The following is a 26,904-nucleotide window of genomic DNA, read 5'->3' as shown; positions in this document are numbered from 1 at the left end:
TACAGAGGTTTATTTTCTACACATCCCAACCAGACAGTCTTTTTTAAGTGAAGCTTATCAGAGAAAAGTACAAACCTTTCTTGATAAACACCAAAAAAAGAACCAAATTCAGCCTTCAAATCAATGTGGGAAAAACACAGAAACTGCTTTTTATAGCCACTTCCAATGTCTGCAAAGGGAACAGGACGTGTTTTGCCTCATTGATTGAGAGCTGGGTTTTCTGTCCATGCACCTACAGCTAATCCCAAGCACCCTCAGGAGCGGAAGGTATGACCTCCTAATTCCCTGCCACTGGAGTGATGGGTGTATCCCAGTGCCACCAGTACAGGACACGAGCTGTGCTGAGCTTTCCACCAGGAGAAGCGGAGTTTCGGGGCAGGGCAGCAACACTCTGTCCCTACACCTGGAATTACTCCATGGAATGAAGGCAACCACTTCTCCAGTAGGAATCAGGTGCTGGCCCTCCAGCACACCAGTGGATGGTGAGCATGTGGTACACGCTGCTCAACTGCCAAATTTATAACTTTCATGGAGGAAAAGGATTTAAAACCCACCCTCCTTAAATCTGTTTCCTCCAGTTGATTTTTATTAACATTATTTGATGTTTTTAATTCCCAAACTCAACAACATCCAACCACCTGGAGTGTAAATATCACTGTAAAGATGGGTAAGTGGGTACAGGGAACAAGAAACTTCCAGGGCCACAGAGGAGTTAGTGGCAGAGCTAAGACTATAAAGCAAGAGCTCCCAAATTCCAGATTATCCATAACAAGACTGATTTATAACTAAAAGGAAAAAAAGGTTCTTTTTTGCATTTTAAGATGTGCCAAATAACCTAAACCAGGCTAAGATGTAAGTGCTGCCCTGTGAGTCAAGAGGTACCGGTAATTTCTTTCAGCGCTTTAAAGTGATTTAAAATTTTTATTTTTGATTGAAGCAAAAAGCCAAGGGAAAGACAACCAGAGAATCTTGACTATAGATGCTTAACTCAGCAACAGACTCCTGATGCCAACCAGAAAACGGTCTGGATTCAGTGACATCAGGTGTTCAAAGAGATACAAAAAATCTCAAGGCACATCAAGAAGGAAACCCTACTTTTTAACACAGCCTCAAGCCCAAATTTCCCCCTCCTATAATATTTGTGGAGTTTATTAATTTAAAAAGAATCACTGCTGTGTGTTTAGGTAATTCAATGCTTAAATCCTTTGAAAATAATTGGTATCACTCCAAAAATAATCCAATCCATCCATTCAGTCAACAACCTGCCCAGTACAGCTGGGACAGGGCTCTGTGGCCTCGGAAGTTTTAACAAGTGCAATGGAAAAAGGAAAAGGAATTTTTTCTTACAGTTGCAACAGTACTGGAATCAGAGACCTGCTTACCCATAGTTAATGTTTTCTTTGATGTCCACCTCCCTATAGTTATTCAAAAAAGAAAAAGGGATTCATGAACTATTTAGACAACTCCATATGTCACAAGACATTCCTGAAAGCATTTATCCATATCCCAGCTGAGTATCTCTCCACATCCCAGCTGCATCTCCAGTGCTTAATTTGCTGCAAGATGTCAAACTGCAATAAATTGTGTCTGAGAAAAATCATGATTTTCTAGAGTTTGCAGCAGCAGCAGCTTCATAACTTTTGCCTTTACACACAATGAAGGTATTTTGATGCTACAGTCTGCTTATACATCCTTGAATTTTCATGAATTCCAGTTGTTTGATGACTTATTTTTAACACTGGCTACATGCAATGTATTTTTTTTTGACTATACGAAACCCAGTCCTGTGCTTAAAACAACAGTTCCTACATCAGTGAGGCCCAGATGCTGATGGTGGTTTTTGCAGACAGTCATAAAAATAAAGATGATTTATGAACAACCCCCAGAGCACTGGGGATAAACCCCAGGTGCCACTCAAAGCCTTCTCAGAGGAGCAGAAAACCAAGAGCTATTTCAACCCAGGAAAATATTAATTTTTAAAATTATTTGTTTCAGGTTGTAGAACTTAGGTTTTTCTTGAAATCAGGGAGAGGAATTCCACTCCACAGCAAATCAAAGGATATGGAACAAAACCTACTCCTTACTCCTTTCCAGAGTTTTATTGCAATTCTTTCACTCTAAAATAGAACTAAGCCTTGCAAGCACTCTGTGAGTGGAAGTATTTCCATTATCTGTCCATGTAGGAAGAACAGAGGATGCATGAACAAGGAAAGACAGATTCAACTGCATTCCTGCAGAATACAAGCCTCTCTCTAAAAAATTCTCTTCCCATTCCTTTTCTTGGCTTAAGAACTACCAAGCAAGTTTCCCAGAACTGAGTCTCCAACATTTTAAGTTTTACCTCTTTAGAAAACCCATCACGTACACATTTCAATTTAGGCTGCTTGTTTTGGCCTGGTAACAGCTTTGTTTTCTGATCAATGTCTTAGTGTCCAGTTTATCTGGGACCAGTTAAGATATTTGTTAAGACCAGTTGCTGCACCAATGGCCTTCAGAGAAACCCCCAGCTGGATCCAACCACTGCTTGCAGCCCTTGGACACTGAACACACTCCAACTTTGCAGCCTCAGTTTTAATATCTTAAAATTCTCATGGTTGGGACAAGAGAAAAATGAGGAAAACCAGCCAGAAGAATGCACTGGTGTGAGGTAGACAGAGCACAACTGGACAGTGTCCATGAGGAAGCAGAATGCCAAGAGATTGAAGGCAGGAAGGTTTAAAGACCACTGGGGAGGGAAGGTGGAGTTGAACTGGAGCGAGTGGAGGCAGCTCAAGTTTTTAACCTCTGTCCATCCTGCTTTATGGAAGCTACTGCCAGTTTTTGAGGTCAGCATTCCTCCAACTTGGAGGAACAAGTTAACCAAACACTGCCTTACTGCACTGCATTTCCCACCCATCTATTCCATGGAGCAAACCCAAGACTGAGCCTTACGCGGGATCTCGGACGTCTCTGGTGATGCGATAATTCCAGTCGCGGAAAAACTCGTTTTCCTTGTCAAACTCCCGCTCGTCTTCTCCAATAGTCACAGTGAATCTCTTCTCCTCAAAGTCAGGCTCCTGTTCCTTTCTCATAGTTGCTTTTTTTAATACCTGTCATAACATAAAACAGTGTAAAGAGAGAATTGCAACATTAAAAATCCTTCACCTGGGAGAATCCCTTCAACTAAAGCACCTTCTTCTCCCTAAGCCTCAGAAAGTGCAGGACACAGGACTTTTATTGATGTAGAAAGTGTAATTCACTATTCCATCAGCTCAGAACAGCAGGAAATAGAAGTTTCACCCCTGCTGAGCCCATTTCTGCAGTGATCAGACACACAGAGAAACAGATACCCAAGTGAGGGAAACCGAATAAGCTTAAAGCTTTACTTTGTCAAGGGCTTGACTTCAAGGCCACAAATTCCCTATATTCTTTAGATACAAAAAAACCCAAACCCGGATATCAGCTCCTCCCGGCTGTCTAACAGATATGATATACAACAAAACATAATTAAGAGATTAAAAGGCAAAAGGAGAAGGGAAAGAGGAAGACACTCATCCTCCCAAAAGAACTCTTCCAGCACCCCGTTCCCAAATAGGCCAGTGCATTTTGGAGACAGTCAGCAGCTCCCTGAGGAAAACATTTACCTCTTTAGCGTGCCGGAGTCCTCTCTCCCAGGCACTTTCTGTTGGAGGGTCTGGAGGAGGTGGAGGTAAGATTTCATCAACCACTGGCCCTCCCTGTCAGAAAAGTGAGGAGAGGAAGAACACAGAACTTGAGTTAGTTTTAAGTAGCAAACTTAAGCTTTGTAAAGTTACCTCAGAGTATCTCTGGATACTCCAGAGATTCCTCAGCAGGACATAGCTGGGAAACACATGGAAAATTATTCCTCTTTATAAGCAACTCCAAGACCACCTTTTAAAGATCACATATCCAATTATGGATTGAATTTTGCTTAAGTATTAGTTCAAAAAAACCCTTCACTTCTCTTAGAGCAGGAGAAAAGTCACAGAATCATGGAATGGTTTGGGTTGGAAGGAACATTAAAGCTCATCTTGTTCCAGCCCCCACCGTGGAAGAGACACCTTCTGCTAGATCGGGTTGCTCCAAGCCCTGTCCAACCCACCCTTGAATAGCTCCAGGGATGGGGCAGGTGGTACAGAAGCCATAAATCCATTAAAAGAAGTCCATACCCAAGGGTTGGCTGGCATCAGAGGGTGAGGGCCGATGGGAGGGGCTCCGTTGGGGGAGAAGGGCTCAGGTTTGGAGATCAAGGAGTAGTTTCCTTTGTCATTCACCCCGGGGTGAATAAAGCGACAGTTCATGCCCCAGGTACAGTGACCTGTGGGAACACAATGCTGTTAGATCCCTGTTTGCTGTCAGCCAGCATCTGTTCAGCCCCACAGCCATTAAAAAACCCACCAACCATTTAAAATCCATCAAGGAACAGTGCTGTTTGAGAGATCTGACTTTTCTTCTCTCCAACTTTGTCAAAATTTACCTGTTTTCACACATGTGGAAAAACACTCATCACCCCCCACCTTCCCAGAGAGGACAAATAAATCCAGACACAGATGGATGAATGTACAAGAGCCTTATTATGGTGGGGAGAAGGGAGGGATGGATGGACATACACCATTAATTAAATGCAGGAATGAGCTTATGAGCTCCTCGAGTCTTGTTAACGGCAAACACTTCCAATTAGGAGTTTTACCTGATACAGAAAACCCTAGGGCAAAGAAAGCACCAGAGTGCATCCCAAATAAACAGTTCTCTGGAGAGGCAGGCAGTAGAATCATAGAATGGTTTGGGCTGGAAGGGATCTTAAAGGGATATCATTCCCACCCCCTGCCATGGGCAGGGACACCTCCCACAAGCCCTGTCCAACCTGGTCTTGGACACTCCCAGGGATGAGGTAGCCACAACTTCTCTGGACAACCTGTGCCAGGGCCTCCCCACCCTCACAGGGAAGAATTCCTTCCCAATATCCCACTACCCTTTGGTAGTGCCTGAGACTGAAGTGTAGGGGCTGAGACACTTTACCCTGCCACGGGGCTCTGCCACCTTTGTCAAGGTGGTCACACATGAAGCTCTGCAAGCTACTCAGGCCATAGCCACAGCACAGACAAAATTCCCAATGCCTTCCCATTCCCACGTGAGCAGCACCTGCCCTTCCCAGAGACAGCCCTGCCTTGAGGGGTGAGCAGGAGCAACATTCCCTGACCCAGTGCCAAACCAAAGCACAACAACTGGGGCAGATCCTGCAGCCTGAACTTTGACCTTGGCAAATATTCCAGGCTCCATGAGTTGCGTGTCACGTTAAAGCATCATGAACAAACAGCTCTCCCTGCCCAGGGACTTCCCAGTTCCACCAGCAGCACCAACACGCCTGTGTCTCGGCACAGGCACCACGTTTGCCACCGGAAGACATCCAGGAAGCCAGTGTGGGATATCTGATGGCCACGGCTCTGGAAACCCCCACATTGCACAGGCCACTGACGCAAGGAATGGAGACTCCACCCGGGGCTCCACCCTTCTTTTCATTTCAGATTTTCATTAATTGTCTCAAGGGAGATTGTAAATAAAAGCAAATAGACAAGCAAACACTGAGATAATCTGAAGGAAGTGAGAGATATAATTAGTTTAAATAAGAAAAGTTTTATAAAACATCATGTCTATACTAAAAAAAAGGCAGGATAGTCGAAGACAGCTGCCACACAGTTGCACAAACTTTAGGGAATGTCCTGTTAAGAGAAATTACAAAAAAATAGGATCATGTAATGGTTTGGTTTGGAAAGACCTTAAAGCCCACCTCGTTCCTTCCCCCTACCATGGGCAGGGACACCTTCCACTAGACGAGGATGCTCCAAGCCCCGTCCAATCTGGCCTTGGGCACTTCCAGGGATGGGGCAGCCACCACCTTTGTTCTACTCCAAAAACACCAGCAAGTTTTCCTTTATTTGCTTCTTCCAGGCTCACCACACTCCGGGCAAAGCCCTTTTTGCATAGTGGTGGCTCTATGTAAATTCAGTACTGGCCACCAAGGAACAGGAAGGTGACACTGAGGATGCCTGGGGCAGAATTTATCACATATGAGTAGCTTAATTGGTAAACAAAACCCAAACAAGACAAATTCCAGCCCCTTTGGTTCCCTCCCACCACCAGTGTCATTACCTTTCATGAAGAACCGGCAGGTGGGACGTGGCCTCACTTTTCTGTCATTGGGGTCTTTAACTTCTCCTTCCTCCAAGTCATCGTCCTGGAACAGACAGACAAGCTGACATTTCAGGTGGTGCATTTTCTGCAGTGACTTGACATTTCACAATATGGTCAAATATCAGTCACTGAAAACACACCCTGGAGCAAAGATAGGAGAGAAAAACAATACAAAGTTACAACAAATCCCCCGAAGCACCTTCAGGACCTGATGCTCAAACAGGGAAATGCAATACTTTTGGTGTTTCAAAGGTAACACCAGAGAATCACAGGATCATCCAGGCTGGAAAAGATCTGCAGGATCATTGAGTCCAATCTGTGACTGATCCCCACCTTGTCACCCAGCCCAGAGCACTGAGTGCCACGTCCAGTCCTTTCTTGGACACCTCCAGGGATGGGGACTCCACCACCTCCCTGGGCAGCCCCTTCCAATGCCTGACCACCCCTTCCATGAAGCAAGTCTTCCTGATGTCCAACCTGAACCTCCCCTGGCACAGCTTGAGGCTGCTTCCCCTTGTCTTGTCACTGGCTGTCTGGAGCAGAGGCCTTCAGGTGTTTGGACATCCTGAGGCTGCACCATAGATCAAGATTTTAAGCTGCATCATTTTATCTGATATATTAAAAGCTCAAAATCATATGTGGATCAAGATCTTCCACCTTAGCTGGCCAAGCCTCGCTGGGTGCTTTGAGCTGACAGCAAATCCACCGCAGTTAGAGGCAGCTTCTTACTTTTTTGGGTGAAATAAGCTAAATTTTGTCACCTTTCCTTCCCAGAATCCTTCAGAGCCTTTAAACTGCAGTGTCCCCACTCAGCACACCTGTCATCCCTGTTTAGCTCACGCCAATTCCTTCTGGTCATTGATTTTAAGTATAGAGGAGTATCCTTCATTTAGGCAGTAACTCAGTTCAGACATCCATCTATACCCCAAATTCTGAAGGATAACTGCTGTTACAATAAATTAATTATAAAATTAAGATGCTTCCCCATAACACGGAGTGACAATCCCAGAATCATGGAATGGTTTGAGACGAAGGGACCTTTAAGCTCATCCCATATTCCACTCCTTGCCATGGGTAGGCACACCTTTCACTAGACCAGGTTGCTCCAAGCCCTGTCCAACCTGGCCTTGGACACTTCAGGGATGGGGTAGTCCCAGCTTCTCTGGGCAACCTGTGCCAGGGCCTCACCACCCTCTCAGGGAAGGATTCCTTCCTAAAATCCAATATAAATCTCTCTTCTTTCAGTTAAAGCCATTCCCTTTTGTTCTATCACTCCATACCCTTGTTCAAAGTCCCTCTCCAGTGCCAATTTTGCAAACACGCTTTTCAGGATAAGTCACACATATTTTTCCAGTCCTCTCCAGCACATACTTGACACCTTTCCTTCCACTCCTCAGCTCCACACAGGAGTTGTGAACCAGCTCAAACAAAACTCTTTGTCATCCCCAGGCACAGCAGCCCCAGGAAGAAATTCTGGGAGCTGGAGGTTGCTCCAAGATTAAGAACCACAGGGAATGAGCGTGAAATAACAAAATACCTCTAGAAGTTACTAGAACTTTAAAGCACCAGCTTTTGCCTTTGTTCTCCAAGGAAAACAACAACCTTTCCTGGCTTTATTAGGCTGCACCTGGAAAGCCAAAAGGAGCTGGTGATGCAGAAGGCAAAGGTATAAACGACCAGAGAGCTGTCAGAGGTTATCGGGAAAGGAAATCATGTTTTTAGGATAAAAGACACCCAGATCTTCCCTCCCACTGCTTCCATTTCTCTGTTTCCAGCACTTGAAACACATCTGGAGAGGGAGAATCTGGATGGGCCTTGCCTGTGCCTGGTAATCACAGCGACAGCAGTTTTCTGTGTGGAAGAGATGAGGAAAATTCCCTACTTTGATAAATTTAGCAGCTGGAAAGGAGGAAAAACCCATCACCTGGCTGTAGATAAACGAAGGATCGACAGAGAGAGGCGGGTTAACAGCTTCTCCTGCTGCATTCCTGCAGGCCAAACAGGGAGAGCTCTCCCAAACAGCAATGGATTTAAAAGCCCACACTTATATTCCAATTAAAATTTGCATTAATATTCCCCTCCCTCCACACCAGGAGTCTGAAAGCAGAATAAAATGCAGAGATCCCCAAAGCTGGGCATGGCATTCAGTGATCCATGAATGGAATAACCAGCTCCACTCTGCTGCTTTCAAAAGAACTGTGTGAAGTCTTGAACAAAAGGGGAAGTATTTATTTCTGTGAGGTCTCCTTGGAATCAGGCAGCTGGGAATGCTGTTATGAGTTAATGTATGAAAACTAGGGTACAGATTCATCTTGTGCTTTGTAAGGACGGTGCTCCCAGGAATGCCCTGGACTCTAAAGGACAGCATTCATATTTTAATCAAGGAGCAACCATGGACTCAGGACTCCAGAAATTTTTTTTCACCCCACAACGCACTGAAATTCCTTCTAACTCAACCAGAAACACAAAAAACCTTTGGAAAGCACATGTTTAACAAAATCACCTGCCAGAATGGCACGATGAAGGAAAATTCCAACATTTTTTAAAGCAACTAAACTTGTCAAAGCACCATTAAGAGTAAAAAATACCCCAAATATGATTCTTCAATAAAGAGGGAGAAGGGTCTCTCCAGTGAGGCTCCATGAGCTTCCCAAGCATGTGGCCAGGTCGGATGCACAGGAATGGGGTCTGAAGGACACACCATCTACTCTATTCAGTTGAGAAGCCCCACCAGTGACCCCATCTAACTCCACTGCTTTCCTGCCCGTGTCCAGGATACTCCCACAACTTAGTCCAGCTGTGCAGGTCCACTTTTGGAATGGAGAGCCAGCCAGGTGCTCTGGACCAGCAACTTCCTTTTGCATTCCCACTATTCGGACTGAATTTCAGACCAGGAGCCCACAGGAGGGTTTTTACTGCTGGAATCACTTTGTGCTGTTTTCATCTGCCTGCAAGAGGAAAATTGGTATTAAGCTGCATTAAACAACTGCTGCACTGCAGAGTTTCCCACCTGAAGACAAACATGGATAAAGATGGTATTTTCCCTAATTTCCACGGCAATTAAACCCCATTTTTGATTTTTTTGAATAGCTGTATTTGTTCAGGGCTGTGAAACAGGACTGCACATCCCCGAACACATTACTGAACCATGTGTTAGGTGTTTTCCAGAAAGCCCAGCACCTTCTATTCCTCTTCCACACATCCAGATGCTGCTAGATCCCAACAAACAGCTCAGGCTCAGGAGTCTCCAACACACACCTGAAGATCTGAGCACCACAGCTACTCCACAGCATCAAATCTAAACTGATGAGGCAGCTCATGGACACCTAATCCCTGGCTCAGGGAGTTGCTGGCAGCATCATTCACAAGTCCTCTGGGAGCTGAGGTGGAACAGTTTCTTAAAGCACTGGAGCCCTTTCATATCCAAAGGTAACAAAGCTCTTTTGGGATGTCTCTGACAATAACTGGCACAAAGCTTTGGGACAGCACACGGACCAGGGCTCGGTCCACGGAGTGGTCTTACCTCCAGGGAAAAGGGTGTTCCTGGCACACCTGGGACACAGCTAACATGGATATTCCTGTCACAGGAGGAAGGAATTGCAATCTGGGAGCCACATAGCTCTGGAACACGAGCACAGGTCTCTCCCTGCAGGACTCTGCCCACTTCCTACTTACATCAATTTCTCCATCATCAATTTCTCCATCATCTTCTTCTTTTTTCTTCTCCTTGAGGGAATCCTGGCCATCCTTTTCATCATCACTTTTGCCGCTCGATTTTTTCTCATCTTCAGCTGCATCATCTCCTTTCTCCTCTTCCTCATCATCCTCCCCAGCAGCTTTCTCCCCATCCTCCTCCGCAGCAGCGGCAGTGGGTTCCTCAGGCACTTCCTCATCATAGTCCAGCTCATGCTCATCCAGCTCCCGGGTGACCGAGGACGCTTCATCTCCAAGGTCATTTGTCCTGTCTTCCTCCTCTCCTTTCCGGGGCCGGGGGCTCTTCAGCTCCACACTCTGCTCGTTAGTGTCAGATTCCTGAGACTTGGCCTCGCTCAACCGATCCTCCTCATCCGAATGGTTCTCCTCCTCCCTGCGGCTCAGTCCCCTGCCTGGATCCTCCTCCTCGCCCAGGACACTGCCTTGTCCCCCCTCTCCATCGAGTTCCCGGTCTGAGCCACTCTCCTTTAGGACTTCCTCATCGGAAAGCTGCTGGTCCTCTTCCTCAGGAGAGCAGGGGTTTCGCTCAGGGCTGTCGGAAACGTCCATCAGTACCCAAAGGTCTGCAGGGGGAGAAAACAACTCTGGTTATGGGGAAAGACTGGGAAATCAAGGAAGGCTCACCTTGAAGGACTTGTACTCCTGTGTTTTACCTCCTAAAGAAGGAAAAGGTTGTTTGAATTCCTGAAAAGCCAGGTTGGATGGGGCCCTAGCACAGGTTGCCCAGAGAAGCTGTGGCTGTCCCATCCATCCCTAGAAGAGTTCCAGGCCAGGTTGGACGGGCTCGGAGCAACCTGGGACAGTGGAAGGTGTCCTTGCCCACGGCAGAGGGTGGAACTAGATAAGCTTTAAGGTCCCTTTTGTTCTGGGATTCCATGGATTTATGAACATGGTTTCTCATAGTGTCTTCATGAAGGAAACACAGTTTAAATTGCACAAAGAACTGATTCCAATACTGTCCCAGTGTGGAGTGTGCTACCCTTCACATACAACCATGGAGCCTGGGGTTGGGATTTCATAGAATGGGACTGGAAGGGACCTTTAAGCTCATCTGGTTCCATGCCTTGCCACGGGCAGGGACACCTTCCACTAGACCAGTATCTAACTATGCTCTACTCAAGCCCTCAAAGCTGCACAGATATCAATCAACTGATAAACACAGGGATGATCTCAATATCAACAAGGCCTACAGAAGCACAAAAGCTTCTGAACTTCCTACCAGCTCCTCTTGTTTCTCTGCACATCTGAAATTGGTTCTTGCTCACAAGTTTTGATTTCCTGACAAATTCAAAGCCAAATTAAAGGCATCAGTTCCCTCCTGGTGCCAGAGGCTTGAGCAGCTCAACAGGACATATTTGAAGCAAATTATACCCTTAGTGAGCACACAAAGCTTGATGTCGAGTTCATAAATCCTCAGACAAATTGTTATTGGCTTCCAGAGTGAGTTTAGAGCAGAGATTTTAATTGCCCAAGTGCCTGAGAAGTTACTTTGTATGAACACAAAGGTCAGCCCAGAGAGGCCACCAGAAATATCAAAGCTGTCAGGGGCACATGGAATCAGGAAATTTGTTCTCTGATTTCTTGCAAACAAGCAGCACCAAAACAAAAAAGCATTTAAGTGAAGCAAATGCCTTTTTGTGTTTGACATCAAGACCTTCAGAGGGATGGGGGGAAACAAATATGTTCTGCTCACCAGGTCAAGGATGAGGATAAAATATTCACCTCCACAGCAGTCATTAAAGCTCTTATAAAAACCCAGAGCATCCATCAGTTGCAATAATTTCCTATTAATTTCCATCAGCAGAAATGATAAGAAACACAATAAATGATGGCCTAAGAGAAAAGGGTTCACAAAATCCAGGCAATGGGGTTATTTGAGTTGTATTTCCCTGGATTCACAGCAAGTTGCCCTTTGACAACAGCATTTACAACCTCCCTGGTGCCTCTCTCTGCATTTAAATTTCCTCCATCACCTCTTATTCCAAATTATTTTAGGGAGAGCTCAGCCAGTCTCCAGAGGTTGTTGCTCCAAGTTGCAGGAAAAGATTCTCTAAAACCAACGAGCCAAATTCTGGCTTCAATCTGTACCTGCCCCAAAGCAAAGCCAAGATGTTTAAAGGTAAAATTGGCAGCAGAAAAAAACCTGGGAGGTGGAAATTCAAAGGAAAACTGCCTGACTAATGATGGAACAGGACAGCAAGTTTAATTCCAGTTTTAAGTGCATGTCCCAAGTGCTGCCTCAGAATAATCTGCAAATCACATCTTATTCCAAATCTTTGAAGTTGAAAGGTTTTTTTTGAGGAGGTTTTTTAATCTGCAGATCACAATTTACTCCAAATCTCTGTAACCCTGGAAAGTTTTCCTGAGGTGGTTTTTAAATCTGCAGGTCAAAATTTATCTCAAATTTCTGAAATCATGAAAGGTTTTTCTGAGGTGTTTTTTTAATCTGGAAATCAGAATTTATCTCAAATCTCTGGAATCCTGAACTGTTGTTTTTGAGTTTTTCTGGGGGGAAATTGTTTGGGTTTTTTGTTCCTTTGTGACTCCTTTATTGCTTTCTGCTTCTCCTTTAGTTACACATAAAGACAAATATCACAAAAACCCACGAAAAACGACTATGTGGAAGTATTTTAAATCAAGCAACACTGACTTAAGTGGCAGAGCAGAAACCCCCAGACTTCACCCCTCATCATAAACTTGGATTTTCTTGTGCCTTAAAACCAAACCAGTTTCCTCCTGTCTTCAAAACCAGTTATAAAAGCAAAAAATTAACTTCTAACCCACAGATAAGATCATCTGACTTGTAGCTTAGGCAAGAACCAGGGATTTAATACTACTTCTCAAGAGCAGCCTTTTATCTTTTAAAATCTTTAAAATTCAGGCAAAGCTGCCTCTGGTTCCAGCTGCACAACCCCTTCTGGTACAAAACTGGCTTCATTTGCTCCAAGTGTGTCAAGTATTCCTTTTCTGCATGTTTGAAGCTGCCTGGATCAGCACAGGGCACTGGGAATTTCATCCAGGCTCACAAACCCCTCATATTTCCAGCCTTTCCATGGTGAGGTTTTGGAGCACATGCAATAATAAGGTGCATTTTCAGCCCAAAAAGTGTCTTTTCCTGTCTCTGGAATCACTTGTACAAGGCTCAGTGAGCTGAAAGCCTCTTCAAAGCAGGTCACACGTTCTCAGGGAAGAAACTGAGGATTTGGCACCTAAAATTCCCCACCATCCTCCCTGGTAGGAGCCAGATGGCACTTGCTGTTCCCACAGGTAGAGCAAGACTGTCCCTCCAGCTGTTCCCTCTGGATTCTTGTGCCCCCAGCCAGTCTCTGTGCCCCCGCCAGCGCTGGGTTCCAAAATATAAAGTGGAGAAATCCCCTAAACAAGAGACCTGGGGCTTCATCCTCTTGTCTTTGAGTCAGGAAAGAGAATTTTTTAATTACACAACTAAAGAGACAGGGCTGAAGTTCCAGAGTCTGAGCTCTGAAATATTTCAAATTAGGGAATGAAGCACTAATTGCTCCTTAATTAATCAGTGCTTCATGGCTTGCACAAGGTGGAACAGAGATGCTCCTTCTACTGCGCATCCTCACCTGCAAGGACCTGGATGCACCATGGAAATGTCCAATTTCTTCCCACTAAAGTCTCACAGTTTTACTGGAAATATTTAAAACCACAGATTTCCACCTTAAAAAGGGGAGGACAAAACTGAGGAGATGCTACAGAAATTTAAATTCATCTACTTCAGTTCCTTTATAACACATTTTTTCCAAAGTTTAATGATATCCAAGATTTTTTAAGTTAAAGCACAGCACTGAGTTTAAGAAGCCTTTGACATGGCTCTAAAGGCAGTGAGAGAAAAGCCCTTTGCCACTTAAGTTGCTTTTTAAAACTCCACTTCAATATTGAAAGTTAATCCCCGGATACATTTTAAATAATATTTTTAACCTTTCATTTCTGTCAGTTGATTTGTCCAAGGCCAAAAGCAGGGGAGTCAGAGCTGGAATTCTGAGCAGCTCTTTTTGCAAGATCAGGCCCAACTCCTTCACTCCTGTCAATTAAACAGCTCCAAAAGGTGCAAAATTAGAAGGAAGAAATTCCCACGGGTTTTGGACCTGTACTTTGGACACTAAGGCACTGCAGGTTTGGAATGGATGATCCTGGGAGCCTTTTCCTTCTGGATTTGTGGCTCTCAATGCTGCCTGGTGCTGGCAGGAGGCTCAAATCCTGCTCCTTATTGCTCTGTGCTGTTCTGGTTTCAGTTAAATCTCATTAAAAGTTTGAGCAGCTTCTCCAATTAAGCCAAATTTAAGCTTTCTGTACAACTAACTGACCTGCTGCTGCAGGTGCTAAACTGGGAGTAGGTGAACTGGAACCAGTATGGAAGGGATGGCAGTACCTAAAGGATAAAGCTGTGAGTTGTGAAGGATTTGGAACAGCCACCAAGGAAAAAATACTCCTGGGTAGCATTATTTCCATTCATTAAATTCCTCCCTCCATGGCTGAGCCTTTATACAGTGAACAAAAAGCTTTTCCCATAATTTTTTACCCAATACACCTTGGATATAATATGGGAACTGATGGTTCCAGCACCTCTGGTGGAGCAAGAAGGCACCGAGTACCTATAAAAACATGGAGCTTGACATAGCCACCAGTTGCAGCCTTAAATCCTGCAAATTTTCAGGAATATGGCAAGAACCAAGTGCATTCCCAACTTCTGTCTCTTCCAGCAGGACCTCACAGCCCTGGGGGGGGGTGTCACAGGATGGATGGAAATGAAAGAAGTGAGGAAGCTCTTTGCTTCAGGCTGAAATCTTTGGGCTAAAAGGATAAAACCACCTTCCTAACAGTGAAATAGCTGATGCAAAATGGAAATGTTCCTGTTAATCAGATCCATGGAATCCAGGGGTTAAAGCAGAGTAGAAGTTCTGGAGCAGGGTCTAAGTTCAGCCAGGAACAACAAGGGAGGTGAGGAGAGTGAATGGGAATGTGCTGACAGGACAGGTGAGGAAAGAAAGGTAGCATGAAAGATTTAGGGAAAAAAGACCTGGGAAAACTGAGGCGAAGCAGAAACGAAGGGCAGGAACCACCACGGGGAAAAATATGGAAGAGCAGCGACAACAGGAGGAGAAGGGAATGAAGTGCCTCAGGATCCAGGAACAGAGCAACATGAAACACTTCCCTAGAACAAGAGCAAAGCCAGTCCTGCCTTGATGGAAACTTGGGTCTTTAACAGGGTTAATTATCCAAAACACGCATTTCTCTGCCATCCTGAGGGAGCTCCAACTTAGAGGATGCACAGGAAACTCAGCAGCTACCAGGGAAGCTTTTAATGCAGAAAACTGAGCTGCCTTTTAGTATTAACTTCAGAGAACTGTTGGCGGGAGCTGAGTTTTACAGAAGAGCTGGAGAGCTCCAGTGTGGAGCTTTGTGTCAGGCAGACTCGGAAACACGAAGGGAAAAGCAGCTGGAGTTTGTTTTCCCAGTGTAACTGATTTTCCTATTGCTCCTTCCTGCATCAAATGCTCATTTTGAGTTATCAGTGCCTCAGGGAAAGAGAAAGCCAGCATGGTTATACCTGTGTCCTGCAGGATTTGGGGATAATCCCACTGAAAAGCCTAATTGTACTCAGACACAGGATCAGCAGTTTGGCCAAGAGTTGTCTGGGTTAGACTGGGATCCTTTTCCTGAGTGCAGGCAAACCTTTGGAAGGACAGGGGAAAGAATTCCCACCTTGGAGGTGCTGTTCTTGCTACAGCTCTGGGAAGAGACAATGCACCTCAGAACTGACCCCATGGGTGATGGACCCCCAAAATAACCTCAGGACTGACCCCTCAGGTGAGGGACCCCCAAACCCACCTCAGAACAGACCCCAACCCCCCAAACCCATCCCAGAACTGCTCCTCACTTGCAGTTGGTGCTGTTATGGGTTCCCCACTTTGTCTCCCCACCCCGGCCTCCCCTCACCTCACAGGGCCTCCTGCCGGGCCGGGGGTCCTTCTACTGTGCCCCCCAGGCCGGGGCTGCTGGAGCTTTCCCTGTTCCCACCTGCCTGGGGAGGTAGAACAGTCAGAGCCGTCTGGACCCCAGGGGTCTGACCCCCCACCAGGAGTCACCCACCACCCGCCCCAGACCCCCCGGGGCTCTGCCACAACACCCATCCCAAACCAGGGCTCCCCTCAAAGCGGGGGGCGCCCCTTCCCATTCACCATCCCAAAGGAACGAGGGGGATCCATTGGTCACCCCTCCCCCCCAAATTCCCTCCGGACTCTCCCCGCCCCTCCCAGACCCCCTTTCTCCAGGGACGCCCCCCTACCCCGGTCCCCTTCCGTGGCCGCCCCCTCTCACCCCTCCGCCCCGCCGGGGCCGCCCCCACCCCGTGCCCCCCCCGCGGTGCCCAGGCCCGCCCCCCCGTGCCCGGCGCTAGGCCGTGGCGGCGCGGGCGAGGTCTCACCGGCGGGCGGGGTCCGGGGGGTCCGTGTGCGGAGTGGGGCCTGGCGGGGGCGGCGTGGGGGCAGCGGGGCCGGCGGGGCAGGGGGGGCGGCGCGGGGCGGGCGGCGGAGCGGCCTCTACTCGCGGCGGCGCAGGGCGGCCATGGCGTGACGTCATCCGTGCGCGACGGGCCCGGCGCCGGTTGGGGGGGGGGGGAAAGGCGGGAGGGGAAGGGGGGGAGACGCGCGCGCGCGACTTTACGGGGGCTGCGCCTTAAAGGGGCCGCGCACAGCAAGGTCGGGGGCGGACGCAGGGGGCGCGCACGGAGGTGCGGGGGCGCGCACGTGGGCTCTCGGAGGGGCAGAGATGTGCGTGAGCGCGCGCAGGGAGCGAGGGGCAGAGGCGGCTATTCAGGTGCTCGCGAGCGCGCACACGTGCACAGAGGAGGGATGCACACATGTGGCTGTACAGGCGTGAAGGGATGTGCGCACACGCACACACGGGTGCACACACGTGTGCGCGGACGTTCGTGGGTGCACACAGATGCACTTGGAGGGGCACAGAGGCTTATAGGTGCACACACGGGGTGTGCGTGGGTGCGCGCTCGTGCACGCGGGCAGGGGGCACACGCGTGTGCACGGGCGTGCAGGAGGTGCACATACATGTGCACAGCTGTGCATGGGCACACAAGCACGCGGAGGGACAGAAAGGTGCCTGGGTGCCCACACGTGCACAGGGAGCGGCACACGCCCATGTACAGATGTATATGGGTGCACACACGCATGTTCACATAGGGAGAGAGGCACACGTGTGATAGATTGTTATAACACACGCGTGTGCACAGACCTGTGTGGGTGCACGTCCACGTGCAGGTGTGTGTGTGCAAACGTTCATGGGCACACACGCGTGCACATGGAGGGGCAGAGAGGTGCACGGGTGCACACACACGTGCACACAGGGGGGGCATACGTGGCTGTACGGATGTTCGTGGGTGCACACACCCCTACATCTGTGCACACACCCCTGCACATCTGGAGGGGATGCACATGGGTAGAACACGGGTGTACCTGGGGACAGGCATGTGCAGGGACATGTATGAACATGGATGCACACACACTGTGCCCACGTGAACGTGTGTACTGGGAGGGAGCTCACTGAGGACACCGGGAGGGGCTCGGTGTGGGGCCCTGGGAGGACGCTCACAGGGGCACCAGTTCAGATTCCTCCTCACCGCCCACGGCCCCAGCAGTGACACATTGGCCCCTGAGGGCGCCCAGAGGGGATTGGCTGAGGCAGGAGGGGAGTGGCCGGGTGGGAGGAGTGTCTGTGACAGGTATATAAGGTGAGGTGGGAGGGATGGGGGTGATCCAGGAAGGGAGGTGTTGGTGTATGCTGCAGGTGGGGGATGGGGATGGGGATGGGGATGGGGATGGGGATGGGGATGGGGATGGGGATGGGGATGGGGATGGGGATGGGGATGGGGATGGGGATGGGGATGGGGATGGGGATGGGGATGGGGATGGGGATGGGGATGGGGATGGGGATGGGGATGGGGATGGGGATGGGGATGGGGATGGGGATGGGGATGGGGATGGGGATGGGGATGGGGATGGGGATGGGGATGGGGATGGGGATGGGGATGGGGATGGGGATGGGGATGGGGATGGGGATGGGGATGGGGATGGGGATGGGGATGGGGATGGGGATGGGGATGGGGATGGGGATGATCCGTTGGACCTCCTTATGAGGGCCCTGGCTGGAGCCCCCCAGCAGGCTCCTGGCTGGATATATCTCTTAATCTGCAGGGTTGGGAGTGCTCCCAGGGGTGTCTCTGATTCCCAATGCCCTGGCTGTCCCCACTGAAGACCCTGGGGTGTAAACACGTCCCAGTGTTGGTGTCTCACCTTTGCTCCAGTGCTGACTCAGGGCCCCGTGTGTCCCTTTGCGCAAGAGCTGTGCTGGCAGGGGACTCTGGCCGGGCGGGCACCGCCGGCCAAAGGGCAGGAACAGCCCCTGTAAAGGCAGCGGGACCGGAGCTGAGCACAGGAAGTGCCACTGGGAAGCTCTTCTGGAGCAGAGAGGAGTGAGAGGTGTGGGTGGGAAGAGGTCTCCTGGAGTGGACAGGACCACCCTTGCCCAGGGCTGAATTCTTCCTCCCCACAGGCTGCTCCGTGCTCCTGGCAAAAATGGATTATGCCAAATCCCTGAGCCAGCGCCTGGCTGCCCCCGTCTCCAGGTAAGTGCTATGGAGCCACTGTTCCCAGGACTGGGGACACCAGAGCCCTCCCTGCTTTGGCACCCCTTTACTCCCCGAGTGATGTGCTGCTCCCCACTGAGTCCTGGGGTGCCAGGAGACAGTGGTGGGACTCAGGACACCCCAATCCCTGTATCCTTCCCCAGATGTGTCTCAGCAAGTGCCTCCATGACCCAGCAGCTCCTGGCAAGCCCAGCCCCACCGCCCCGGCCTTTCCGTGTGTGCAACTGGGACCGGAGCCTGCGCAAGGGTATCATGGCCCCGAGCCTTGCTGAGCTGGTCAAGCAGGTGAGCTGAGGGTCTGTCTGTCCCAGGTGGGAGGTGGGCTGGCTGCCCCTAGCCCTGCTCACTCCCAGGCCCCCTGCAGGCTCAGAGTGCCCTGGCCATGCCGGGTCCCATCTCGCTGGTGCTGGATGAGGATGGAACTGTGGTGGAGACCGAGTCGTTCTTCCGGACGCTGGAGGAGGGCACAGTGCTGATGGCCCTGAGCAAGGGGCAGAGCTGGGCTGCCCCCAAGGTTAGTGGACCCCTGGGAGGGAGAGGAGGTGGCTAGTTTGTCCTGTCTATCCCATGCTGAGATCAGGTGGGATGCTGGGTGAGGTGGGACTGGCAGGGTGGGATGCCACTGGGTGTGACCTGCTCTCCCCAGACTCCTGGCCCCCAGCTGAGTCTGTCTATCCCATGCTGTAATCAGTGGGGAGGTGGGACTGGGAGGATGGTGTAACACTGGGTGACCATGGCCCTGTTCTCCCCAGACTCCTGGCTACCAGCTGGGCCTGTCCCGCAAGCCCCCTCGGAAGATCGATGTTGCCTGTGTCACCTTCGACTTGTACAAGACCCACCCGAGGGACCCAGGCTGCCTCAACGTCAAAGCCACCCTCTATGGCACCTACAGCGTGTCCTACGACCTGCAGTGCTACGGCGCCCGGCGCCTCATGAAGTGAGTGCTGTGGGGCTGGGATGGCTCTGGGAGTGGGGATGCTGCCCACCCTGCTCCGTGGGGTGCCTGGAGGGACGCTCACCCCCTTTCTCCCTGCCCAGGGAAGCTCTGCGCTGGACACTGTTCACCATGCAGGCCACGGGCCATGCCCTGCTTGGCACCTCCTGCTACATGCAGCAGCTCCTGGATGCCACCGAGGAGCAGAAGGAAGAGGAGAATAGCCTGGCACTGCCCAACCTCCTGCCCCGCAGCCTCCCAGCCCTGCCCTCCAGCCTCTCAGCCCTGCCCCGCAGGAAGATGCTGCAGTGAGGGCTGGGTGTCCTGTCCCCCATCCTCTGTACCCCCCAATCATCGGGGATCCCACACCCCACTAGGTCAATGCCTGAGGCAGTGCCCACCACAATCTCTCCTTGCACTCCGCTGACTGAGCGGGGCCAGATCTGCTCTGGAATAGCTGCTGCTCTGTAAATATATTTATTTAAATAAAGTTTTCCTGAATTCATCTGCATCTTGTGTCATCTTTGCGGGGGGGGGGGGGGACACACAAGACACTCAGCCCCTTGCACTACTTGGCACTCAGGGGTGCTGCTGTAAGAGCATGTGAGGAGGGGAACTGTTGCAAACACTTCCCAAGGGAGCTGCTGCCTTTGCCCTCCTCCCTCGCACCCAGAGCCTGGCTCTCACCTCCTGGCGCAGAGCTGAGACCCCTCCAGCATTGCAGACAACCACGAGAAGGGGATGGGGCAAATCCCAAACCCACTGGCCTGTGGCAGCTGGCACCAAGCCTGTTCTTGCTCCATTTGAAGGGATGAAAGGTGTCCCTGCTCCTTCAGGCTGTCCAGGATTGGCACAGAAGCACACTGCCCCTGTCCTGGAGGGGGTGTTCCAGTCTCTGGGGTCCTCAGCCCCCTTGGCAGCCCTGCTGTGCAGGGAAAGCTGCTGTAACCCACCACCTTTGCACAACCCCAGGCACTGGTGCTGCCCTGGCCATGTCCATGGGGATCACAACCGCCCAGCAGCTCCAGGGATACCAGCTGGGAAACAAACAGAGCTGGGGGCACTGGTTTCCATCGACCTGGCTCTTGGGGATTGTCCCTGAGAGGGGATGGGGAGCGCAGAGAGGTCCCTAAAGCACAATCCCTGCCAGACAGGGCAGGATGAGGGGGAACAACCCACTGCCTGCCTGTGCTTACTGGGAGCTGTGGGGAAGTGAGAAGCTGTGCTCTGGGGTCCTTAGGGACATTCTGCCCCCTGACACACGGCAGGGAACTCATGACCTGGGCCACGCTCACCTGGGCATCCACTGCAGGGGTCTGGAGCTCCAGTGCAGGAACTGCTGGTGTGGGAGGAGACCTGAGCCCCACCTGCGGCTGTGGGAGCTTAATTAGCCTGATAATTAATGAGCCATCAGCCTGCAGCCAGCACCAGCTGCACCCAGTCTGGGGGTGGCTGCATTGCCCCATGGCATAGATGTGTGACCCCCCTGGGGTGACGTAGGTGCCATCAAGGGGTGCCAAGGACAGTGTGGGGACATCATGCCCTGCCCTGCTATTGCCACTGTCTCCATTCCCTGTCCCCACAGGGTGACAGTGGCCATGCCAGCCCCCACCGTGTCCCCCACCCTCACACAGGTGTTTAGACATATTTATTTCTGTACACACTTATACACACGGTTCCCAGGGCAGCTCCATCCTTGCCCCCAGTGCTGTCTCTGTGCAGGGTCCGCTCTGCAGTGGGGGCATCTTCATGTTTTCCAGGGTCTGGACATGCCATACCCCCCATCCCAACCCTGTAGTGTCTACCTGGGGGCAAAGCCTCCCCACAGCCCCTGCCTCAGTTTTGGGGCAGAGGTGGGGGCTGACCCCCCTCAGCACCACGCTCCCCACCACAGGGTCCTCAGACCCCTGAGCCGGGGTGAAGTTTGGGGCTCCAGATGCTGAAGCTGACCCAGAAGAGCCTCCTGGGGGTCCTCTCCCCCCCACCAACCCCTGCAAGGGAGGGGTGTCAGGCACCGGTCCCCTGTCCCCCAGCCCCTGCAGCCCCCCGAGCAATGGCGGGGGGCATGGGGAGGGGTTACTTGACGTGCTCGGCAGCGTGGGAGGAGCAGTAATATTTCTTGTGTGCGATGAAGGTGGAGAGGCTGCTGAACTTGATGTTGCAGAGGCGACAGTACCTGTGGTTGCCGTTGGGCACAGGGCCAGGCACAGCCTTGGCCGGGGGGGTCTGCACCCCCCTGTCCGTGTAGGCGGGGGGCGTGGGGGGCTTGCGGGCAGCTTCCCGCAGTGCCTCGGGGGCTCCGGGCGAGGGGGGTGGCCGGGGGGACGCAGGGGGCCGGGGGCTGCTGCCGCCATCCTGGCCCTCCTTGGCACTGCAGCTGTCCCGACGGAGGCGGGGGGCAGGCGGGCGAGGGGGTGACGTCGTGGGCAGAGGGGGTTCGGGTGTCCTGCTGGCACCAGGGGCCAGGGCGTCGGGGACCCCCTGCCCGGCCGCTGCCGGCTTGGCCACGAAGAGCCCGTGGGCATTACGGAAGTGCTCAAGGAGGTCGCCCTTGATGGCCCCGTTGAGGGGACAGTAGGGACAGGCAGCGAGAGGTCCCTTCACCCCCGGGGGTGGTAGGGGACTCTTGGGGTGACGCTGCAGTGAGTCCGCCCCGGCATAGGGGATGCTGGGGCTGCCCGCCGGGGCTGCCCTCACCCGCACACCTTCAGGGTCCCCCTCATTGGGGCTGCCGGGGCTGTGCCGCCCCTTGAGGGGGGCGGGCATCGCCCCCTTCATCTTCTGGAGGTGCTCGAGGGTGCGGGGCTGCAGCGGTGTGGCTGGGCACTGGTACTTCTTGTGCACCAGGTAGGTGTTGAGGCTGTTGAAGCTGATGCGGCATGCGGTGCACTCGTGGTAGTCAGCCAAGGGCAGCAGTGGCGCCGGAGCCGGTGCTGGTTCACTCTGCCACCGTGGCTTCTTGCTCAGGTCAATGGGACCCTCGGCATCGGGGCTGGTGTGAGACGAGGGGGCAGCACCGGCTGGGTCGGAGGCTGGCGGTGGGTCAGGGGCTGGTGGGGGCTCAGCAGGTCGGTGAGCGGCCCCGTGGATCTCGTAGAGCTTGCGGCGCTTGCGGGTGCGCAGGGGCTGCGGCAGGAAGGGCACTTTGGGGGCGGCGGGGCGGCGCAGGGGGGGGTCGTGGCGGGAGGCACAGTAGAAGCGCTTGTGCACCACATAGGTCTCGTGGCGGCTGAAGCGGATGTTACAGGCCTCACACAACGTCTTGCTGGGGTCTTCATCCCCCTCGTCCCCCACCGAGCTGCCGGGGCTCTGGCTGTCCTCGCTGCATCGCCCAGATCCCCCCTCTGCCTCGGGGGACCCTGCTTTGCCACCCCCCTCTTCTGCCTTCACCTCTGGCACAGTGGTCAGTGGTGTGGCATCGCGGCTGGTGTCCCCATCCCCTGCTGGTGTCCCCTGCCCGTTGCCCACCGGAGGGGACAGCAGTGTCCCCGGGGCAGGAGGACCCTTGGGCGCCCCAGGGGGTGCTTTGAGCTTGCGTGCCCCGGGGGGACTGTCCTCAGCCAGGTGCCGGCTGGAGCAGTAGAGGCGCTTGTGCACGTAGTAGTTGTTGATGTTGTTGAAAGTGATCTCGCACTCAAAGCAAGTGGCACCCTTGGGCACTGGTGTGCCTGTGTAGATGGTGGGTGGCACCGTGTGCCCGTGGCCCTGCTTCAGCCGGTTGTGCACCAGCTCTGACATCTTCGCCAGGATTTCCGATGCCTGCGGCACCACTGCGGCTTCGTGGCCGAACACGTACTGGGGGAGGAAGACGGTGCCGCCGGCTGTGCCTGTCCCTGGCTCGCTGGGCACTGGGCTGGAGCCTGGCGTGGGGCTGGTGAGCTCTGACTTGACCTTGGCCGGGGGTAGGCTGCGGGGGGACGAGGTCCGGGAGCCAGCGTTGGGGCTGCCAGCCCCCTCCCCGCTTTTCGGTGCCTCCGCCTCGCTCACTGGGCTGCTGGCAGGCTCCTCCTTGATGCAGACAGTCTCGCTGGAGGTGGAGGAGGAGGAAGAGGAGGATGATGCTGATGAAGGCCCTTCCCCATTCTGTGGCTGGGCTGGTGGTGAGAGCTTGCCAGCCCTGGCATCAGGGGGCGAGGAAGGTGGTGCTGGGGGCAGTGTGGCATCGGGGCCAGGCGGGGGGCCGGGTGGGGGGCCGGGCAGCACCATGTGCTGGGGCAGCGCCGGTAGCCCCTCGGGCAGGAACGCTGGCAGGCTGCACTTCCGCAGGGACGCGTTGTTCGGCTGGCTCAGCCCTGCCAGGGGACAGAGGCACCAGTGTCACTGACATCCTGGCACAGCGATGCTACCCTGACCTCTGTTACCCATGCCCCTGGCACAGGGATGCTGCTCCATCCCCTATTACTGACACCCCCGCACAGAGATGCTGCTCCGTCCCCGATTCCCAGCACCCCTGGCATAGGGATCCTGCCCCATTTCCCATTCCCAATATTTCTCATGCAGAGACGCTGCTCCTTTCCCAACATCCCAGTATAGGGATGCTGCCCTGCCCCTGTTACCAACACCCCTAGTACAGGGATGCTCACCCTGTTCCCCATTCCCAACACAGGGACACTGCCCCATTCCCACCTCCCTCTCTGCCACCAGAGCCTGTTGGGTACAAGGCCTCAGTGCCAATGCCACCCCAAGTGCCCTGTGGCTGCAGCCCCAGCACTCACCAGGAGCGACGGGTTTGGCAGCAGGAATGGCTGATCCAGGCGAGAACACCTCGCCCTTGGAGCCCGGCTGGCAGATCATGTGGTTGGTGACCAGGTGGCTGTACAGGATGTCCCTCGTGGTGGAGATGAAGCCGCAGCTGTGGCAAACACCTGTTGGGAACACGGCATGGGCTGAGCGGGTACCTGGCAGGGCGAGAAGAGCCAGTACCCATCCCCAGGCTGTGCCAGAAGGGACAGGGGTGTTCCCATGGGAACACTCACCATTCAGGGTGTCCGTGTGCACCTTCAGGTGCCGCTCACAGTTGGCTTTGGTAGTGAAGGCGGACAGGCAGATCAGGCAGACGAACGGCCGCTCTCCTGCGGGACACACGAACGCTCAGGAAGGGAGATGGGGACCACAGGGCCAACCCACAGGGCCAAATCCCTCCATCTTTACAGGGCTGAGATGGCGGAAGATGTACAAGTGAGCTGCCCCAAACCAGTGACCCAAATGGGGAGAATCTCATCAAACTGGTCACCGTGCTGTCGCCCCACAGCCTCCCTGCCCCTCCACCCAGACGAGAGGTGCTGGTGCCATGCCATGCCATACCGCTGTGGCTCCGCATGTGGATCTCCAGGGAACTGGCACTGGGACAGCTCTTCTTGCACTGGGGGAAGGGGCAGACGCGCTCGTTGGGATACGTCTCCTTGGGCTTCTCATCCACGGCTGGTGAGCCAGCGCTGGCGCTCTGTCGGCTGGCACAGTAGTACATCAGGTGGGCTTGGAGGTTGCGCTCGCTCCGGTACCAGATCCCACAGTCCTTGCACGGGAACACGTCCTCTGCAAAAGGGAAGGGACAAGGGACATGCATCACCTGTATTATGGGTTTGGGAGCCCTGGCAGGGCCATGTCCCTTCCACATGTCCCCAGGACTCACTGTTGACCACGGCGGTGGCCAGGATGGCGGCCATGCCGGCCTGCTGTGGCAGCAGCTGGATGTCCGAGTGCAGCGCTGCCGGGTACGGGGATTCGCTGGGCTCCGCCTTCACCCCGTGGTTGGGGACAGCCGGTGGCTCTGCCACCACGAAGGCGCTCACATGCTCGTTCTCTCGCAGCGCGCGTGTGGTCCGGCACCATAGAGCTTCATCTGGAATGGGGGGACAGCGGTCAGCGTGGATCCCTGGACTCCGTCCTGCTGCCCGCGTGGCTCTGGGACACCCTGTCCCCTCTGTCCCGCCTTGTCCCCGCTGTCCCGGCAGTGCCCGGTGTTTCCTCCCAGCCACGGCCTGGAGATGGCAGTGTCTGCCCGTGTCTGAGCCCTGCACGGCCGTGCCTGTCCCGAGCCGCAGCTCTGGTTTCTGCCAATCCCTGCACATATCCATGCGCCCATTCCCGTGCCAATCCCTGAGTTCACTCTTACACCCATACCTGTGCCCATCTTTACAACCATCTCTGCACTCATCCCTGTGCCAATCTTGTGCCCATCCCTGTGTCCATCCTTACACTCATCCTTGCATCCACCCCTATGTCTCTCCCTGTTTCCATCCCTGTGCCCATCCCTGCATCCATCCTTACACCATCCTTGCATTCATCCCTATATCCATCCCTTAGTCTACCCTTACACCCATGCCTGTGCTACCCTTGTGCCCATCTTTATACCCATCCTTACACCTGTGCCATCCCTGCACCCATCCCTGCTGGGACTCTCTCCAGCCCTCTTGGCATCAGACAGCCAGAGAGGCTGGGACAGGGGACAAGTCTGGGGACAAGCCCAGGGACAACCAGCGGGAGGACACGGAGAGCAGACACTGGGACTGGGGGCGTCGATGGGGACACTTTCCCTCTGAACCCCCACAGACACTGGTACCAACCTTTCCTGTAGATGACGGCGTTGGCATCGGGCTCTCCGGGCACGAGGGGCAGGCGGGACAGCCAGCAGCTCTCGTCCCCCAGCACCAGCGTCACGGGTGGGCTCTGCCAGGGCAGGGACAGGGGGTCAGCACCACTCCCCAAAACATGACAGGGTCACAGTGAGGGGCTGCCGGGGGATCACAGTGCTCCCTGAAATGGGTCAGGGTCACAGTGAGGGGTGCCAGGCTGGGGTCAGGGGGGGGGCTGACAGGGTTGGTCACAGCACTCCCCAAAACAGGCCGAGATCACGCTGAGGGGCTGCCAGGGGTGGCCACAGCACTCCCTGCTCAGCCCCTGCCCAGCTCTGCCTCCCTGCATTCTAATGAATATTAATGAGCATAAGGGGGGGGAAATTAATCTCCCTGATCCTCCGATGGCTGCTGCAGTAACGATATGAAATCTAATTATCCATCCCAATATTTCCAACCCCTCCAACTCAGTCTGACAGTAGCAGCCGGTTGGGGCCTTATCACTGCCAGGAGCCAAGTGCCAGCAGCGTGATAAACCCCCTCAACATGCATGTGAGGCGCTTGCACACGTGTGTGAGGCACTTGCACATGCATGTGCATGGCCCACAGTGCTGGGGGAACCCACCTGGCCCATGGGGGCTGGAGACATTGGGATGAGCACATGGGACACAGGGATGGGTGCTGTGGGCTGAGCACCCTTGGGGACCATGGTGGAGGAGGGAGGGGATGGCCCCTTTGCAGTTTTGCTCTGTGCTTGGGGGAAGCTGTGGGTACCCCCTGATGGAGGGAGGTCCCTGTAGTGC

The 26,904-nt window shown here is 53.0% G+C and overlaps 3 protein-coding genes across 11 annotated transcripts in view; 1 reads left to right on the top strand and 2 right to left on the bottom strand.

Moving 5' to 3' along the window:
- The window catches only part of ZC3H18 (zinc finger CCCH-type containing 18), a 46,365-nt gene extending 29,933 nt beyond the window's left edge, over positions 1 to 16,432 (bottom strand). For 4 of the 8 annotated variants that reach the window (XM_032701365.1, XM_032701368.1, XM_032701362.1 and 1 more), the window contains exons 1-8: positions 16,358 to 16,432; positions 15,871 to 15,955; positions 9,868 to 10,469; positions 6,151 to 6,235; positions 4,170 to 4,318; positions 3,624 to 3,716; positions 2,932 to 3,089; positions 1,383 to 1,415 (exon numbers count right to left, since the gene is read on the bottom strand). In XM_032701365.1, the coding sequence (XP_032557256.1) occupies positions 1,383 to 1,415; positions 2,932 to 3,089; positions 3,624 to 3,716; positions 4,170 to 4,318; positions 6,151 to 6,235; positions 9,868 to 10,455 (1,106 nt within the window). In that variant the 5' untranslated portion in view covers positions 10,456 to 10,469; positions 15,871 to 15,955; positions 16,358 to 16,432. The remainder of the gene's footprint in view (positions 1 to 1,382; positions 1,416 to 2,931; positions 3,090 to 3,623; positions 3,717 to 4,169; positions 4,319 to 6,150; positions 6,236 to 9,867; positions 10,470 to 15,870; positions 15,956 to 16,357) is intronic. The other 4 variants (XM_032701369.1, XM_032701370.1, XM_032701363.1 and 1 more) reach the window with 3 other exon arrangements.
- A 298-nt stretch (positions 16,433 to 16,730) lies between these two features.
- On the top strand, positions 16,731 to 20,031 carry CIDEC (cell death inducing DFFA like effector c). 2 transcript variants are annotated; one of them, XM_032701157.1, is made up of 6 exons: positions 16,731 to 16,749; positions 18,499 to 18,571; positions 18,736 to 18,877; positions 18,957 to 19,106; positions 19,345 to 19,529; positions 19,631 to 20,031. In XM_032701157.1, exons 2-6 carry the CDS (start codon positions 18,522 to 18,524, stop codon positions 19,836 to 19,838), a joined length of 735 nt encoding a protein of 244 aa, XP_032557048.1. In that variant the 5' UTR covers positions 16,731 to 16,749; positions 18,499 to 18,521; the 3' UTR covers positions 19,839 to 20,031. The 2 variants fall into 2 exon arrangements, with proteins under 2 accessions (XP_032557048.1, XP_032557047.1); XM_032701156.1 differs by lacking the exon at positions 16,731 to 16,749 and adding an exon at positions 17,682 to 17,733.
- A 1,141-nt stretch (positions 20,032 to 21,172) lies between these two features.
- The window catches only part of ZFPM1 (zinc finger protein, FOG family member 1), a 36,176-nt gene continuing 30,444 nt past the window's right edge, over positions 21,173 to 26,904 (bottom strand). The window contains exons 5-10 of the mRNA XM_032701553.1: positions 26,093 to 26,195; positions 25,159 to 25,368; positions 24,831 to 25,061; positions 24,503 to 24,598; positions 24,242 to 24,391; positions 21,173 to 23,818 (exon numbers count right to left, since the gene is read on the bottom strand). Coding sequence (XP_032557444.1) covers positions 21,603 to 23,818; positions 24,242 to 24,391; positions 24,503 to 24,598; positions 24,831 to 25,061; positions 25,159 to 25,368; positions 26,093 to 26,195 — 3,006 coding nt within the window. The 3' untranslated portion in view covers positions 21,173 to 21,602. The remainder of the gene's footprint in view (positions 23,819 to 24,241; positions 24,392 to 24,502; positions 24,599 to 24,830; positions 25,062 to 25,158; positions 25,369 to 26,092; positions 26,196 to 26,904) is intronic.

The sequence above is a fragment of the Chiroxiphia lanceolata genome, chromosome 13, assembly GCF_009829145.1.
Source record: "Chiroxiphia lanceolata isolate bChiLan1 chromosome 13, bChiLan1.pri, whole genome shotgun sequence".
In the NCBI taxonomy this organism is placed as follows: domain Eukaryota; kingdom Metazoa; phylum Chordata; class Aves; order Passeriformes; family Pipridae; genus Chiroxiphia; species Chiroxiphia lanceolata.
This window is presented reverse-complemented; position numbering and strand designations above follow the sequence as displayed.